The sequence below is a fragment of the Arachis hypogaea genome, chromosome 13, assembly GCF_003086295.3.
Source record: "Arachis hypogaea cultivar Tifrunner chromosome 13, arahy.Tifrunner.gnm2.J5K5, whole genome shotgun sequence".
NCBI lineage: Eukaryota > Viridiplantae > Streptophyta > Magnoliopsida > Fabales > Fabaceae > Arachis > Arachis hypogaea.
The window spans coordinates 19,963,434-19,977,754 of record NC_092048.1 but is presented as its reverse complement, the minus strand read 5'-3'; the positions used below and the strand labels follow the sequence as shown (position 1 = coordinate 19,977,754).

The 14,321-nt window shown below is 36.2% G+C and overlaps 3 protein-coding genes across 3 annotated transcripts; all 3 read right to left on the bottom strand.

The window, feature by feature from the left end:
• Positions 1-1,190: 1,190 nt before the first annotated feature.
• On the bottom strand, positions 1,191-4,113 carry LOC112737595 (G-type lectin S-receptor-like serine/threonine-protein kinase At2g19130). Its single transcript, XM_025787560.3, has one exon. The coding sequence runs from the start codon at positions 3,843-3,845 to the stop codon at positions 1,353-1,355; it is 2,493 nt and encodes an 830-aa protein (XP_025643345.1). The 5' UTR covers positions 3,846-4,113; the 3' UTR covers positions 1,191-1,352.
• A 3,324-nt stretch (positions 4,114-7,437) lies between these two features.
• On the bottom strand, positions 7,438-10,195 carry LOC112737594 (G-type lectin S-receptor-like serine/threonine-protein kinase At2g19130). Its single transcript, XM_025787559.3, has one exon. The coding sequence runs from the start codon at positions 10,033-10,035 to the stop codon at positions 7,558-7,560; it is 2,478 nt and encodes an 825-aa protein (XP_025643344.1). The 5' UTR covers positions 10,036-10,195; the 3' UTR covers positions 7,438-7,557.
• A 1,082-nt stretch (positions 10,196-11,277) lies between these two features.
• LOC112737593 (uncharacterized) lies at positions 11,278-14,321 on the bottom strand. The gene is made up of 4 exons (XM_025787558.3): positions 13,891-14,321; positions 13,124-13,332; positions 12,652-12,759; positions 11,278-12,299 (listed from the first exon to the last, which is right to left on the bottom strand). The coding sequence occupies exons 1-4, from the start codon at positions 14,180-14,182 to the stop codon at positions 11,568-11,570; spliced, it is 1,341 nt and encodes a 446-aa protein (XP_025643343.1). The 5' UTR covers positions 14,183-14,321; the 3' UTR covers positions 11,278-11,567.

The window sequence follows — 14,321 nt, the reverse complement described above, 5'->3', positions numbered from 1 at the left end:
TATTAATAATTAATTTTAACATTCGTTATCTAAAATTTAAAATAATTTAATGTGTATACTTTTACATTTAAAATATTTTAATTGTAAAAAAATATCGAATGACATATTTTGATTTGTCAAATTACTAATATAAAATATAATTATATATAGAGTAAAAATAGTAGAGAGAAATAGAAAAATGGAGAGAGATAGATGAGAGAATTTAGGAAAGGAGTTTATTAATTTTGAAAAAAAAAATACTTTCTCTCAATTTTAATAAGAGTGTCATGTGACATATTTGATTATTAAATTAGATAGTAATATATGATACATATAGAAGAATAATGAACTAAATTCTCAAGAACCTATTTGTCTTTCGAACTTTATTTACAAAATGACGTCAAGGACTTATTTGTCTTTCGAACTTTATTCTCCTTCCAGCGTAGCACCGTAACGGACACCTGAACACCGTTTCAGCCACGTCAGCCAATTCCGTTTGGTGTATGAAAGGCAAATAGACGGAAAGACTAAATTGTCCTCCGTTTATTAAAATCATGAACTTTTTTATATTTAAATTTTGTCAAGGATGTATTTGTCAAAAATTTAGAAAATCAAGGACCCATCCGTCTTTTTTCCTAATTTTTTTGTTAAAATTTTTTGACCCCTCCAAAAATTTCATTCAAGAGCTCCGCCACTGGCTGCAGGTTTTGGAAAGCCGGCCTACCTTTTTTCATTTATAAGCAAGAGTAAAAGACACATCATATTATGAGAAGTCATAAAATGCTGACAAAGATCAATAAGACTCGTGTATGAACGAGACACACTAACTACACTAAGATGAGACTAGAATCGTTAATTGGACTTTGCTCTAAAAAGAATGGTTGTGAGGATGAGACCTTAATCTTAAGCGCCTCTGAAATTTGAACCAAATGATCTTCTTTCCCCAGAGTGTTAATCCCAATAATAATATCATGCTCAGGATGGGAAGCAATTATATCAATAACCTGAAATGAGAAATCAAATAACAACCAAAACATATTGAGCAGCAATAAAAGTTTATAGAGTATGCAACTATGCCTGAATTTTCACTGAAATCAATTATGAGCAAAACTTTTGCTTATCTATTTTAATCCTGAAGATCATTTTCACATTATTCCTAGCCATTGAAATAAACCATACCAAAACATTATTTTTTCATACCAAAACATATATAACCAAGAATACTTTAAGGTGACATTATTTTTTCATATACAAGCATAATGTTGGGTAAAAGTTCCTCAGTGTACAAACTACTAACCGAACCACTTAATAGTTAATACAATTGACACCACAAAATCAAAGCATAGCTATTGTAACCAATAAACTTAGTACTCCTAATCTTGCTGTTGCTGGCTTGTAGAAGACACATTGCTTTTGGCTTGAGAAGAAGTTGTGGAGACATTGCTTTTGGCTTGTGAACTCTGTGTAGAGCTTGAATCAGTGAAGAAAACAATGTGTTCTTGGTTCTCAACAAATGCCTGTAGTGACCTTGGAACTGGAGGAAAAGAAGCATCCAAAAGCCCTTCAAGAATTTGAACAACTTGACCCATGGAAGGCCTTTGAGCCTCATCATCTTGTACGCACCAGGAAGCAACTTTGATCACTCTAACCACCTCATCAATCTCAGCATTTCCCTCCAACTTTGGGTCCAATAGGTCAAGAACATTGCCACCTTGGTTCACCGTGTAGGCCGCAGTTGTAGGGAAGAATCGGACTTGTCCATCTTCTGACGGCTCGGAGTTCCTCCTACCTGACACCAATTCAAATAGCATCATTCCATAGCTGTATACATCTGCTTTCGCTGTTATAGGCACTCCGGAAATCCACTCCGGCGCAAGGTATCCCCTTGTTCCTCTCATTGTTGTAAGGACTCTGCTGAAGTCCCTTCCCACAAGCTTTGCTAGGCCGAAATCTGCCACTTTCGGACAAAATTCGGCGTCTAAGAGTATGTTTTCCGGCTTCACATCGCAGTGTATGATGCAATCTCTGCACTTCTCGTGGAGATAAGTTAGTCCCCTGGCTGTCCCAAGTGCGATTTGGTACCTTGTTTTCCAATCCAACCCCTTGGAGTCCTTCTCATGAAACAAACTTGAATCTAAAGAGCCATTAGGCATGAAATCGTAGACTAGAAGCTTCCTTGTGCCTTGGGAGCAGAAGCCGCGGAGCCTAACAAGATTCACATGCTGGACTGTCCCAATTGTGCTAACTTCCGTCCGGAACTGCTTCTCGCCTTGGCTGATGCTCTCAAGCTTCTTCACTGCTATGACACTGGAATCAGACAGTGTTCCTTTGAAAACAGAACCAAATCCTCCTCCTCCAAGTTTCTCAGAGAAGTTCTTTGTCGCATTTTGCAAATCTCTGTATGCAAAAGCCACCAAAGAACCCTCCATGGTTGTCCCGGTTTGAATTCGCCTCCTTCTCCTCACCAAGAAACAGATAAGGGCTGCAAGGACTACCACTATGGCGCCAACGCCACCTGCGACTGCGCCGATTATTGTCCCCTTGTTGCTCTTACTATCATGAAATTCAGAAGCAGCAAGCCTTAAAAACAAGGTTTGTCCACTGCTATCTCCTTGAGTAAGCTGCTGAAGATTCAAGAGATCACCCTTCCAAACCGAACAACCTTTACTGTTAAAGGCGTAAGCAGTGCAAGAACATTGGTTCAAGCAGGATGAAGCACATTCCTCTGCATTCCCTGCACTCAAAGCTACAGAATTATTAGGCACTGCCATGTTTGGAAACGCCATAAACCTGTCCTTTGCACCACTGTTAGGATTCGCCGTCTCGCATTGGAACTTTGTTCTTCTCTTGCATCCACTTGAGTAATCCTCTAAGTTCCAGTTAGATGAATTACTTGGGTCATAGCCTGTCAAACAAGTACAGTAAGGCATAGAATTCTCAGTACAGCTCCCAAACGCGCCGCAGAAGGTGTAAACCTCACACTGCTGCCTTGGTTGAGACCAAAACAAGTTCCAATTCTGTGTATTGTCCAGCCATGAAAGCTGCTTGATCTGCCCGGAGACATCCATCACGAACCGCGAAAGAATCGAAGAGTTATACACCGTGTAAGTGAAGTAAGCCTCATCAGCTTCATCATGGAAGGAGAAATTGTAGATGTAATTCAACCTCATTTCGGGCACCCCGCTGAAAATTTGACCATTCCAAGCTCCACTAGTCCAATATTCTTCAGTTTTGTTCCAAAGGATCAAGTAAGCTTTGCTTCCTTTAGGGTCTAGTTCCAAAGAGAACAATCCTGTTCCAGGATCTTGAGTGTTCTTCCAAGAAGTTAGGTACTGAGGTTTACCAGTTTTTTTATCAAGCTTAATTTTGCCACCAGGAAGCCATGTATCTGTGGGATGATCAAAACTTTGCCATAGAGATTCTGATTCTGAAGGATTAGGCTTATCACTCAATATAAGATTCCCAGAATCTAAGAGCACAGCAGCTCTAGAATCTGAGTTGGAAGGACTTAAATTTGTTGACCAAACTTGTTTTTGGGATTCATCTAAGAGTACTAAATTCCCCTTAGATATTGTTAATTTGGCAGAATTTTTATCAGAAACTGGGTTATCTCTATTTGCTACCCAAACATAGGTTCTTTGTGAGACTCTTTTTTTGTACCACATGCCTATGTAGTAGATAGAGGCGTTACCTGGTTTGAAGAAACCCAGTTCAAAGTTTTCATCTTTGGAGACAAGAGTTTGGTCACCGGAGAGAGATTGGTTTGAAGTGATTGAGGTTAAAGCTGCATGGGAATTGTGAGGGTGAAAAAAGAAGCATATGGTTATGGTGGTTAAAAGAGAAAGCCTGAGCCATGGGCTCTTCATATTGTTTTTTGAAACTATGGCTTTTCACAAGCTGCTTGGAGAATTTGCTATTGCCATTGAAGAGTTTTATTGAGGGGATTTAGAAGAGAAAAGGTTAGAATTATTGATTTGAGTGTGGAATGGGTCTCGGAGAGAAATGGACTTGGACTTGGTCTTTGTTTTGTGTGTGTGTGTGTGTGTGTGTGTGTGTGTGAAAGTGAATAGCTTCTGTATTTGATTTTGTTTGTGTTCTCTTCAAGTCAACAAAGACTTCACTTGTGGAATTGACCATTCTGCCACTTCTGGCCTAGAAAATATTGCATTTTATTTCTAGCAGACTTTATGCCGTGAATGTTGTGGTGATTATTTTGAACTTTGAACCTTCTTTATGCATAATATATAATATTTATATATTATATATATTCATTTTATCTCTTCTTATTTTTGTTTTTATCATAAAGTAAGTGTTATTTTTAAATTTTAAAAAAATATTAATTAATTTTTTATATTATATCCTTTATTATTAAATGAGCAAGAGAAAATGGAAAAAAAGAATAATAGAGATGCCTTTATCTTTTTTTAGTAATTGTTTAAATTTTTAATAAAGGATAATTATTGTCTCAAATATTATGCATAAGTAAAAAAAAAAAAATTTTCAGTGACTAATCCAAAAATTTTAAGCAGTAAAAAAATATATATAACACATAAGAATATCAGATTATACATAACTTGAAGTATATTACTAAAGATTAAATAATATATTAATTAAAGTTCCATGTGTTGTTTTTATAACATGAAAATATTAAATAATCTTTATGTTGACAACGTGATTAAATGACTCTCTTAATATTTATTACCAAATAATTATTCAACTATTCGTTTATTATCCAAATTTGTTTGCATACTGTCAGTAAAACGTCACTTTCTTACAATTACAAAGTTTATTTGAATATTCATTTAAATGTGGAAATGACTATTTATTTGTTGATATAAAAAAAAAAGGTTCTTCCACTAATTCAGTTGGTGTAAGTAAGACTAAAGATGATTTTTTAAAATAAAAAAGAACCCTTAGGTAGACGTATAAATACTTTATTATTTTAACTAGCTTTTAGAAATGATTATTAATTCAAATTATATTTAAGAATTAATTATCAAAACACATATGTATGCAGTACAATGTTCTTTGGTTTATTATTCAATGTCAAAGTTGAGTTACAAAAAATTTCTCAAGAATATAAAATGAGGCGAATAAAATTTATACATCTGTCTGTTTGAATATTAAAACTAATGTAGTATATATCATTTCTAAAGAAAAAAAGTGATGAAATTTTTTTCCAATTAATAGGTTTCATATATTTATTTATTCTGGTTATGCAACTATGTTTGAGGAGACTTGGTAAATGAAAAATTGGAAAGGATGGAGACATGGAATGGCAGCCTATTTCATTTTCGTTTTCAAATACAAATTAGATGGTTTTTTTTTTTTTTTGGTGTCGATACAAAGTAGATGTTACGTCATACAAATACAAATTTAAGTATTTTAATTGATAATATTTTTTTCATCCAACGTAATATACAGTACTTATGTAGTTATGTTCACACCGTCATTGCTCTCCGTTGGATTAAATACCTGGTAATCAAAGCAAGTCTGCTTAATAAAATATTTATTGGGTTTTATTTCAATAAATAATCCCACAAGATCCTGTGTCTGGTGTAGCATCCTATTCCTACAAGGTCTTTCCCAGTTAATAGTCTAACTAGACTAGACTAAAACGCTATCAAACAGATTAGACTGTATAATATAATGAATAATATTACACATTCAAATGATTTTATTAACAAGTTAAATTAAATTGATCTAATATTAATAAAAATTAGTTATAAATAGTATTATTCTAAATTTAATTATTTAATTTGGTTAGACTTAATTCATAAAAAGACTTGAATGTACAGCATTATTCAATATAATTTGAAAAAATACAGAAATCATGTTTTTTCTAAACAACTTAAATAATAAGTTAAAAAAATTAATTTTAATTTTAAAAATTAAATTTTAAATTAATTAAGTTTAATCATAATTTTAAAAATTTTTTTATTTTTGTCACAATCACTCTTTCGTAATCCTGTGTTATTGCGCCGCTGCTGTATTATGGCCCGGTGCCTCCCGTAGCTGCTATCTTGTTGCTTATTTTTTATCAACTAAGTCAAATGTTTATTTACTATATATATGCGGATAGTTCTTTTCATTCTAAAGTGGATGTATATTTGAGTATATTATTGGTATTTTACTTAATTTGTTTGATTCTGCATGCACATGCTCGTTTATTTTACTATGTATGCAGATGATTTTTTTTACTAAGATGTAGATGTTTATTTGGGTCATACCATTTGGATAAACGAAGCAAAGCAGCATGCTATGGAAATGGCGAAGACATGATGCAACGGGTGTGGAAGCAAGGAGAGAGGTGCAATGTTGGAGCAGTGGCGGAACAAGGCCTCTGACTTGGCGACTGTGCGACGTCACGGAGGGGAGAAGAAGGCGCGCAGCAGCAGCATTGCTTGCAAGGAGAACAGGGGCGGCGCGACGTATAGTTAAAGAAGGTGCAGCGGCGGCATCAGTTGCAGGGAGGACAGGCACGGTGCGACATATGGGAGAAGAATCAGTTAGTGGGACAGCGGCAGTGAAGTGTGTTGGTAATGGCGTGACAGAAAAGGAGGAGCAAAGCGGTTGCGGTAAAAGGAGAGAAAGGTGGAAGGTGAGAGGCTAGGTTTGTGGTGGATAAATGGGGTAGAATGTTTTTTTATTTTAGTGAGATTGAAGTACAACCCATTGTTTACATCGTACCCATATTGTTTATCTAGCAAAATTATATAAATTTATATAATAATAAAAGTTTAATATTTGAAAAAAACTCTATTTTGTTTGAAAATTACTAAAAGAAATATGTTAAATTGATACTTAAATGAATATATATATTTTTGTACTTTATTTGTAGAATTCATTATTTCATTATATAATAACTTTAATTTAATGCAACTAACATAAAACACAACAACAGTTAGAAGTATAATAGAGTTAAGAATCCAAGAGAGGTGCAATAACTAAGATTTTAAATTTTCAAGAATGCTAGAAATTTTCTTGATGCAAGTACCTGCAAAATAGACAAGTGGAAACAATCTTAGAGCAAGTGAAAAATGAGCTTTATGCTTATATCAAGTTCAAAATGATTCTTAATGAGTTGATATGTGAATTATATTGTATCAGCTGATTTAGATTCTATTCCACTGATAAATTTTCCTGGCACATGACTCATGAGCAAGTGAATGTTTCTCTAAATATACATTTAAAATTAAATACTTATGACTAAACTTTTTCTTGACTTGGTATTCTTTCGTAGTCTGATGGTATTTTAAATGCTGTTGCATTTAATTCTTCGATTCCAATAGCTAAATGGAACCAAACTTTTCAAACTATTTTCCATGACCCGGGTGCAACTTATGTTTGTTTTAGTTCTTTGATACCAATAGTAGTCAAGTTATGTGAGAGGGAAGAGAGTAATTTTTCGGCAAGAAAATTGAGAAAATATTGATACATGGTAAAGAGACTGCAAAATATCAGAGATTCACAGGCATTCATATATGATATAACATTCATTCTAATGGCAAAGTTTACATTCATATTCATATTACAAGTACAACTGAAAAGTTCATGTTTCATAGCATTTCCCTTGGCCTAAGAGGAGGTTGTGGAGCTTTTCATATGTGAACTCTGATTAGAGCCTGATTCAATGAAGAAAACTGTAGTTTCTTGGTTCTCAAGAAAGGCTTGTAGGAATATTGGCACAGGAGGAAAAGCCACATCTAACACACCATCAAGGATGTGAACTACCTGACTCATGGATGGCCTATGAATCTCATCATCTTGGACACACCAAGAAGCGATTTTGATGACTCGAATGACCTCTTCGATGTTAGCATTTCCCTTCAACTTTGGATCCAAAAGGCTAAGCACATTGCCGCCTTCGCTTGCTGTTTTTGCCGCCCATGTAGGGAAGAACCTAACTTGTCCATCTTCTGGGGGATCTGAGTTCCTCTTACCGGACACAAACTCGAACAGCATCATTCCATAACTATAGACATCGGCTTTGGCAGTTACAGGCACCCCAGAATTCCATTCTGGAGCGAGGTATCCCCTTGTTCCTCTCATGGTTGTTAGGACCTGGCCAACTTCCCTTCCAACCAGCTTTGCAAGGCCAAAATGTGCCACTTTTGGACAAAAATCAGCATCTAAAAGAATGTTTTCCGGCTTCACGTCGCAGTGTATGATGCAGTCTCTACACTTCTCATGGAGATAAGCCAGTCCTCTAGCTGTCCCAAGAGCAATTTGGTACCTTTCTTTCCATTCCAACACCTTGGACTTGAATCCCTTCTCATGAAACAAGTTTGAATCCAAGGAGCCATTTGGCATGTAATCATAGACTAGAAGTTTTCTAGTACCTTCGGAACAGAATCCGCGGAGCCTAACCAGATTGATATGCTGGACTGTCCCAATTGTGCTCACTTCTGTCCGGAACTGTTTCTCACTTTGGCTAATGTTTTCGAGCTTCTTCACTGCTATGACACTTGAATCTGGCAGTGTCCCCTTGAAGACAGAACCAAAACTTCCTCCTCCCAATTTATCTGAGAAATTCATTGTAGCAATTTGCAAATCTCTGTATCCAAATGTCTTCAATGAGCCTTCAACCAACGTTCCTGATTGAACTTGTCTCCTTCTCCTCACCAAGAAAAATAGAGTAAGTGCTAGGATAATCACCATGCCACCAATAGCACCTGCAACAGCACCAATGGTTCTCCTCTTGCTGCTCTTAGGATCATCAAATTCAGATGCTGCAAGCTTGAGAAACATGGTTTCTCCGTTACTATCATCTTGAGAAAGCTGCTGCAAATTCAAGAGGTCACCATTCCAAATTACACAACCTTTATTGCCATATGCATATACTGTGCAAGAACAGTCCTCTAAGCAAGTTGAAGCGCATTCCTCTGCATCCCCAGCACTTACATGTTGTGCAGGTGAAGGCAATCCCATGTTTGGAAATGCCATAAACCTGTCCTTTGCACCACCATTAGGATTCGCCGTCTCGCATTGGAACTTTGTTCTTCTCTTGCATCCACTTGAGTAATCCTCTAAGTTCCAGTTAGATGAATTACTTGGCTCATAGCCTGTCAAACAATTACAGTAAGGCATAGAATTCTCAGTACAACTCCCAAACGCGCCGCAGAAGGTGTAAACCTCACACTGATGCCTTGGTTCAGACCAAAACAAGTTCCAATTCTGTGTATTGTCCAGCCACGAAAGCTGCTTGATCTGCCCGGAGACATCCATCACGAGCCGCGAAAGAATCGAAGAGTTATACACCGTGTAAGTGAAGTAAGCCTCATCAGGTTCATCATGGAAGGAGAAATTGTAGATGTAATTCAACCTCATTTCAGGCACCCCGCTGAAAATTTGACCATTCCAAGGTCCACTAGTCCAATATTCTACAGTTTTGTTCCAAAGGATCAAGTAAGCTTCGCTTCCTTTAGGGTCTAGTTCCAAAGAGTACAAGCCCGTACCCGGATCTTCGGTGCTCTTCCATGAAGTGAGATATTGAGGCTTCTTGGTTTTGTTATCAAGCTTAAGTTTGGCTCCAGGAAGGAATGTATCTGTTGGATGATCAAAACTTTGCCATAGAGAATTTGATTCTGATGGATTAGGCCTATCACTCAGTATAAGATTCCCATTATCTAGAAGCACAGCTACTAAAGAATCTAAGTTTGGAGAATTCAAATTTGTTGACCAAACTTGATTTTGGGACTGATCCAAGAGTACTAAGTTACCCTTAGATATTGTCAACTTTGCAGAATTTTTATCAGAAACTGGGTTATCTCTATTTGCTACCCAAACATAGGTTCTTTGAGAGACTCTTTTTTTGTACCACATTCCTATGTAGTAGTTAGAGGAGTTACCTGGTTTGAAGAAACCCAATTCAAAATTTTCATCTTTGGAGACAAGTGTTTGATCACCACTGAGAGATTGGTTTGCAGTGATTGAAATCAAAGCTGCATGGGAATTGTAAGGGTGAAAAGAGAAGCATATGATGATGAAAAGAGAAAGCAAGAAGCATGGCTCCATCATGTTGTTGAAACAATATGGCATGTCACAAGTTACCATGGAGAAGACGCTAATTTCAGATTATTATGGTTAGAGGGTTTGAACTATGAAGAGTTGAATGGGTCAGAGCAATGACTTGTATTATGTCCCGAGTGTGGAAAATTGAACATTCTCTGGTCATTAAGTCAACACTTCTGGCTGGGTATTCAATTTCTCGCGGAGTTCATGTGTGGACTATGGACATATTGATTAAATATTTAAATTACGTTCATGATGAAAAAGATGTTATGCATTTTTCTGTTACATGAGACAGTTCCTGATAAAATTTTGTTAAGGTTGAAAGGAAAGTAAAAGAACGAAGAAATTACATAATTACAAAAAAAAAAATTGTTTGAATATTAAAAATAATATAATAAAATTCTCATAAAAACAATCATGATAAGGCAGCGTGCTTTGACCGTCACCGAAACCGTGGAGTCCTGCACACACTGGATTTATTATTATTATTATTACAACACACTGGATTTATTATTATTATTATTGTTAACGGTTTAATTTATTGCTTACAACAAAGCATGACAACTACAACTTGTGGTCAATACTGTTGTAAACTAAATAAAGAAGATAAAATAGATATAAAATAAAAAAATATAAATAAATAATTTTAATATTAATATTTATTAATATAATTATCTCAATATAATAGAGATGATTTATATATATCTATTAATATATATATCAATTTATTTGTAAAAGAGAAAAAAAAAGAATAATGACTTTTCCTATTTATATAGGTGACAAACCTTGGTTTTCAACCTTTATTAATTTTAAATATATCTAAAAATAATTCCTTCAATATATGAAGTTTAGCCGCCCAATTTATAAATGTACATCCACTTTATTTTTATCACAATAAATACCATTTTTGTTTTTCAAAGCTGATCAAATCAAAACTCCACTTCAAAATAAGTACATGATTTAAACAATTTTTACTTTATCATTAATTAAAAAATAGGATTAAATAGAACACAAAAAGAGTTCAAATTAACAATAAAAGCTAACGCATAACAAAAACATGGGGATTATAACTATTTAACTTTTGTTGTTAATAATTATAACTATTTACAACTCTTCTAAAGAATAGTTTTGCGTTCATCAGATTTCTTAAACTAAAGACTCGGCTTGACAGAGATAAGATTTATAGGAGGGTTGCGCTTAAATAGTTTACAGTATTCAGGTTTTATTTAACAAATATTTCATTCATCATTATGCGTGATTTCAGATTTGTGTAGCAGTAGGCAGTAGCACCTCAAAATTATATATAACATTGTCCATTAAATCAATTGACAACCTCATCTTAACATTTTTACCACAATTTCTTTTGCATCTAGAGAGAATAAGGCTACATCCAAAAGGAGTGCACAGATTCATCGAGAACCGTATACTGATGATCATATAAACTTGCTATTGACAGACCTTTCAAAATGTACAACGAAAATTTACCAAGCTGTGTCAAGGAGCATGTTGACCATACCTTGCACCGTTAACTTCAGCTGTGGCACTGACCATGCATATCCAATTTCCTTTGTCGTCTATTCCACTTGATTTCCATCACTGTCGGTCTTTAGATCAGCACTTATATCCGGAATTTTCGCACCCTTGCGCACTTTTCTCAGTATACTATGCTTGCTCAAACGAATTCGCTTAAGCCTGGCCTTCAAAGTCATGCTTCTCTTTCTCACCAACTCAGCATTATAAGAACCTGATGGTTTTTTGTTGCTCCCAGCTACTTTAGCTCTAGCTTTCCTTTTAAGCTTGCTATTCAACACTTCTGAAGGACGGTTGCCTTGACAAAGTAGACCGAGGTAGTACATAGGTTCAATATAACATGATGAAGAAGACACAATGCCCTTCAGGTTTTTTGGCCTGATAAGCTTCACAAAATCCATTATCTCTGCAAAATTTGAATGATCAGAGTATGGAACAGTAAATATGTACTTGTGAAGCTTCTCGGGAGGTCCTCCTATATCCCCTGTTGGCTCGTACTCATCGTCGTCTTCACTCCATTCTGCTTTCTTACATCGAGCTGTCAAATGTGCACGTGAAATACACTTGGTCTTCGGAGGGGATTTCTTTACCCATGGAAGACCTGATGGCATAATACCTATGGTTGGGCACTTAATTCTGTTCAGTTCCTCTAAAGTTTCAACATTAAAGCTATACTGAGGAACAGCTCTCACTCTAGTAATACTTGTGTTGATTGTAAAGTTATCATAGAAACCAAGAAGATCCATAGTCCACATTCGCTCTGGCCACACCCAAATCTGCAATCGAAAATGAAGCCAAACCAATCAAGAGGAAACTAAAATAGAATGCTAACTCCAAACTGTAGCAACCAAAAACTGCAAAAACTTTGTATGAGATAAGCATAATAAATTGATACTGCATAGATACAACAAAAACAGAAGCAAGCATGTTGCTAACATATATGCTTTGGTTGTAGACATGTAGATAAATATTCAGAGCAAGGGTGCAAGAGACATCATATTGTAACAAATCATAAAATGCTGCACAAATCGGCAACTTCCATGTGTATGAAAGAGCCACACTAACTGCACTAACACGAGTAAAATCATTGATTGAAACTTGCTCTAAGAATGGCTGTGAGGAAGAGACCTTAATCTTAAGCGCCTCTGAAATTTGAACCAAAAGATCTTCTTTTCCCAGAGTGTTAATCCCAATAATAACATCATGGTCAGGATGAGAAGTAATGATATCAATAACCTGAAATAAGAAATCAAATAACAACCAAGATATATTGAGCAGCAATAAAAACTTGAGAGTATGCAACTATGCATGAATTTCACTGAAATCTATTATGAGCAACACTTGTCTGACCTATGTAATCCTGAACATCATTTTCACATTATTTCCGACCATTGAAATAACCGATACCAAAATGTATACATATATAACCAAGAATATGTAACATGTTCATCCATTTAATCAATTTCGGTTTTCTCAAGTATCTCTTATATCATTCATTGGTTCCAGTTCTCTTCATTTTTTTTTTTTTTTTTTGTGTTCAGCAAATATCATTTTAGTTATCATTTTCAATTGTTATGCATGGAAGTGGAGTCTGCCATACCTGCTGAGCTGCAACTTGGCGATTTGGAAAATCATAGATAGGATTACAATACGTGTTGTCAAGGTAAACCACATCCACCTTATCATCCTTGATAGCACCCGCAAGCATCTCCTTTGCCTTCGCAGCCCTCTCACAACCCACCTCCCATCGAAAATCCCCCGTGTACAGCATGCACCCAAACTCGCCACGAAACAGCAACATAACCGAACCTTAACCAAAACAACCAAACCAAACCCATACAATGTCCTCAAACACGAGAATTAAAACAGTCTTCAAAAAGGGTCCATTCAATACAAATTCCAGTCCGCTGCCCTGATTTCCAGTTCCCTTCCATGTTCCACGTTGAAAATTTCACGGCTAGGGTATAGTTGGTTCAGAAGTGAAAATGGAATAGGGATTTTCATGGAAGAGCTCCATTACATGAAACTCTTCCGTAAAGAGTTATAAACATAACCCTAGACAAAATTTTGCACTCAACCAATTTCACCAACTTAAAGATCCACAAATTATTTTCACGTGTCAAATTCCAAACAGTAAAACAGGTGTTACAAAGTAAAATTAAGAATGTGAAAGTCGTTATTTCTTTCGCTTGTCTGTGAATTTATACAAAATGTTTCATAGCTAACTACTAAACTGCAGATTCTCTAACATGAGCTTAACTACTCTGATAATGGAAAAGAAACGGAAGAGTTCGATCTCACTCAGAACATAAATCAAACAGTTAGAGTGCAACAGCGAAAGAAGCGAGACGGGAAAGATATGGTTACCGGGGCAGTGACAGGCATCGATTGCGATGAATTCGACGGCAGTGGGGGCGCCGGAGGAACGGGAGATGAGGTTGAGGGTTTGCCAGGTGCCGATTTCGAAGACGTGGAGGAGAGAGAGGTCGAAGTCGGAGAACTTTAAGGGAATGAGGTCAGCGGTGAAAGAGGAGCAGTAGAGAGGAGCGTGGGACCACGTGGAAGAGAGGCCTTTGGTGTGATCGGCGTGGAGGTGGGTCAGGAAGTACGCCTGGCTTCCCTTCGCCCAACGGTCCACCGATATCAGAGCTTCATCCATTGCAGAAATGGCCCAAGCAGAAGGCGGTGGTGGTGGTGGGGATGCAAACCAACAGTTTTGCGTTTTATTTATCTTCGCCTTTGGTTCTACTTTTTAATGCTTGGCTTTTTTGGCGGGAACTATTTGATTTTGGCGCCAT

What these genes read in the sequence shown, in the direction of transcription:
- LOC112737595 (XM_025787560.3), bottom strand. Translation starts at nt 3,845, where the DNA reads ATGAAGAGCCCATGGCTCAGGCTTTCTCTTTTAACCACCATAACCATA.
- LOC112737594 (XM_025787559.3), bottom strand. Translation starts at nt 10,035, where the DNA reads ATGGTAACTTGTGACATGCCATATTGTTTCAACAACATGATGGAGCCA.
- LOC112737593 (XM_025787558.3), bottom strand. Translation starts at nt 14,182, where the DNA reads ATGGATGAAGCTCTGATATCGGTGGACCGTTGGGCGAAGGGAAGCCAG. An exon ending in CGATGCCTGTCACTGCCCCG is followed by an intron (nt 13,333 to 13,890) that starts GTAACCATATCT and finishes GTTTTGGTTAAG; the next exon opens with GTTCGGTTATGTTGCTGTTT. An exon ending in GCCAAGTTGCAGCTCAGCAG is followed by an intron (nt 12,760 to 13,123) that starts GTATGGCAGACT and finishes TTCTTATTTCAG; the next exon opens with GTTATTGATATCATTACTTC.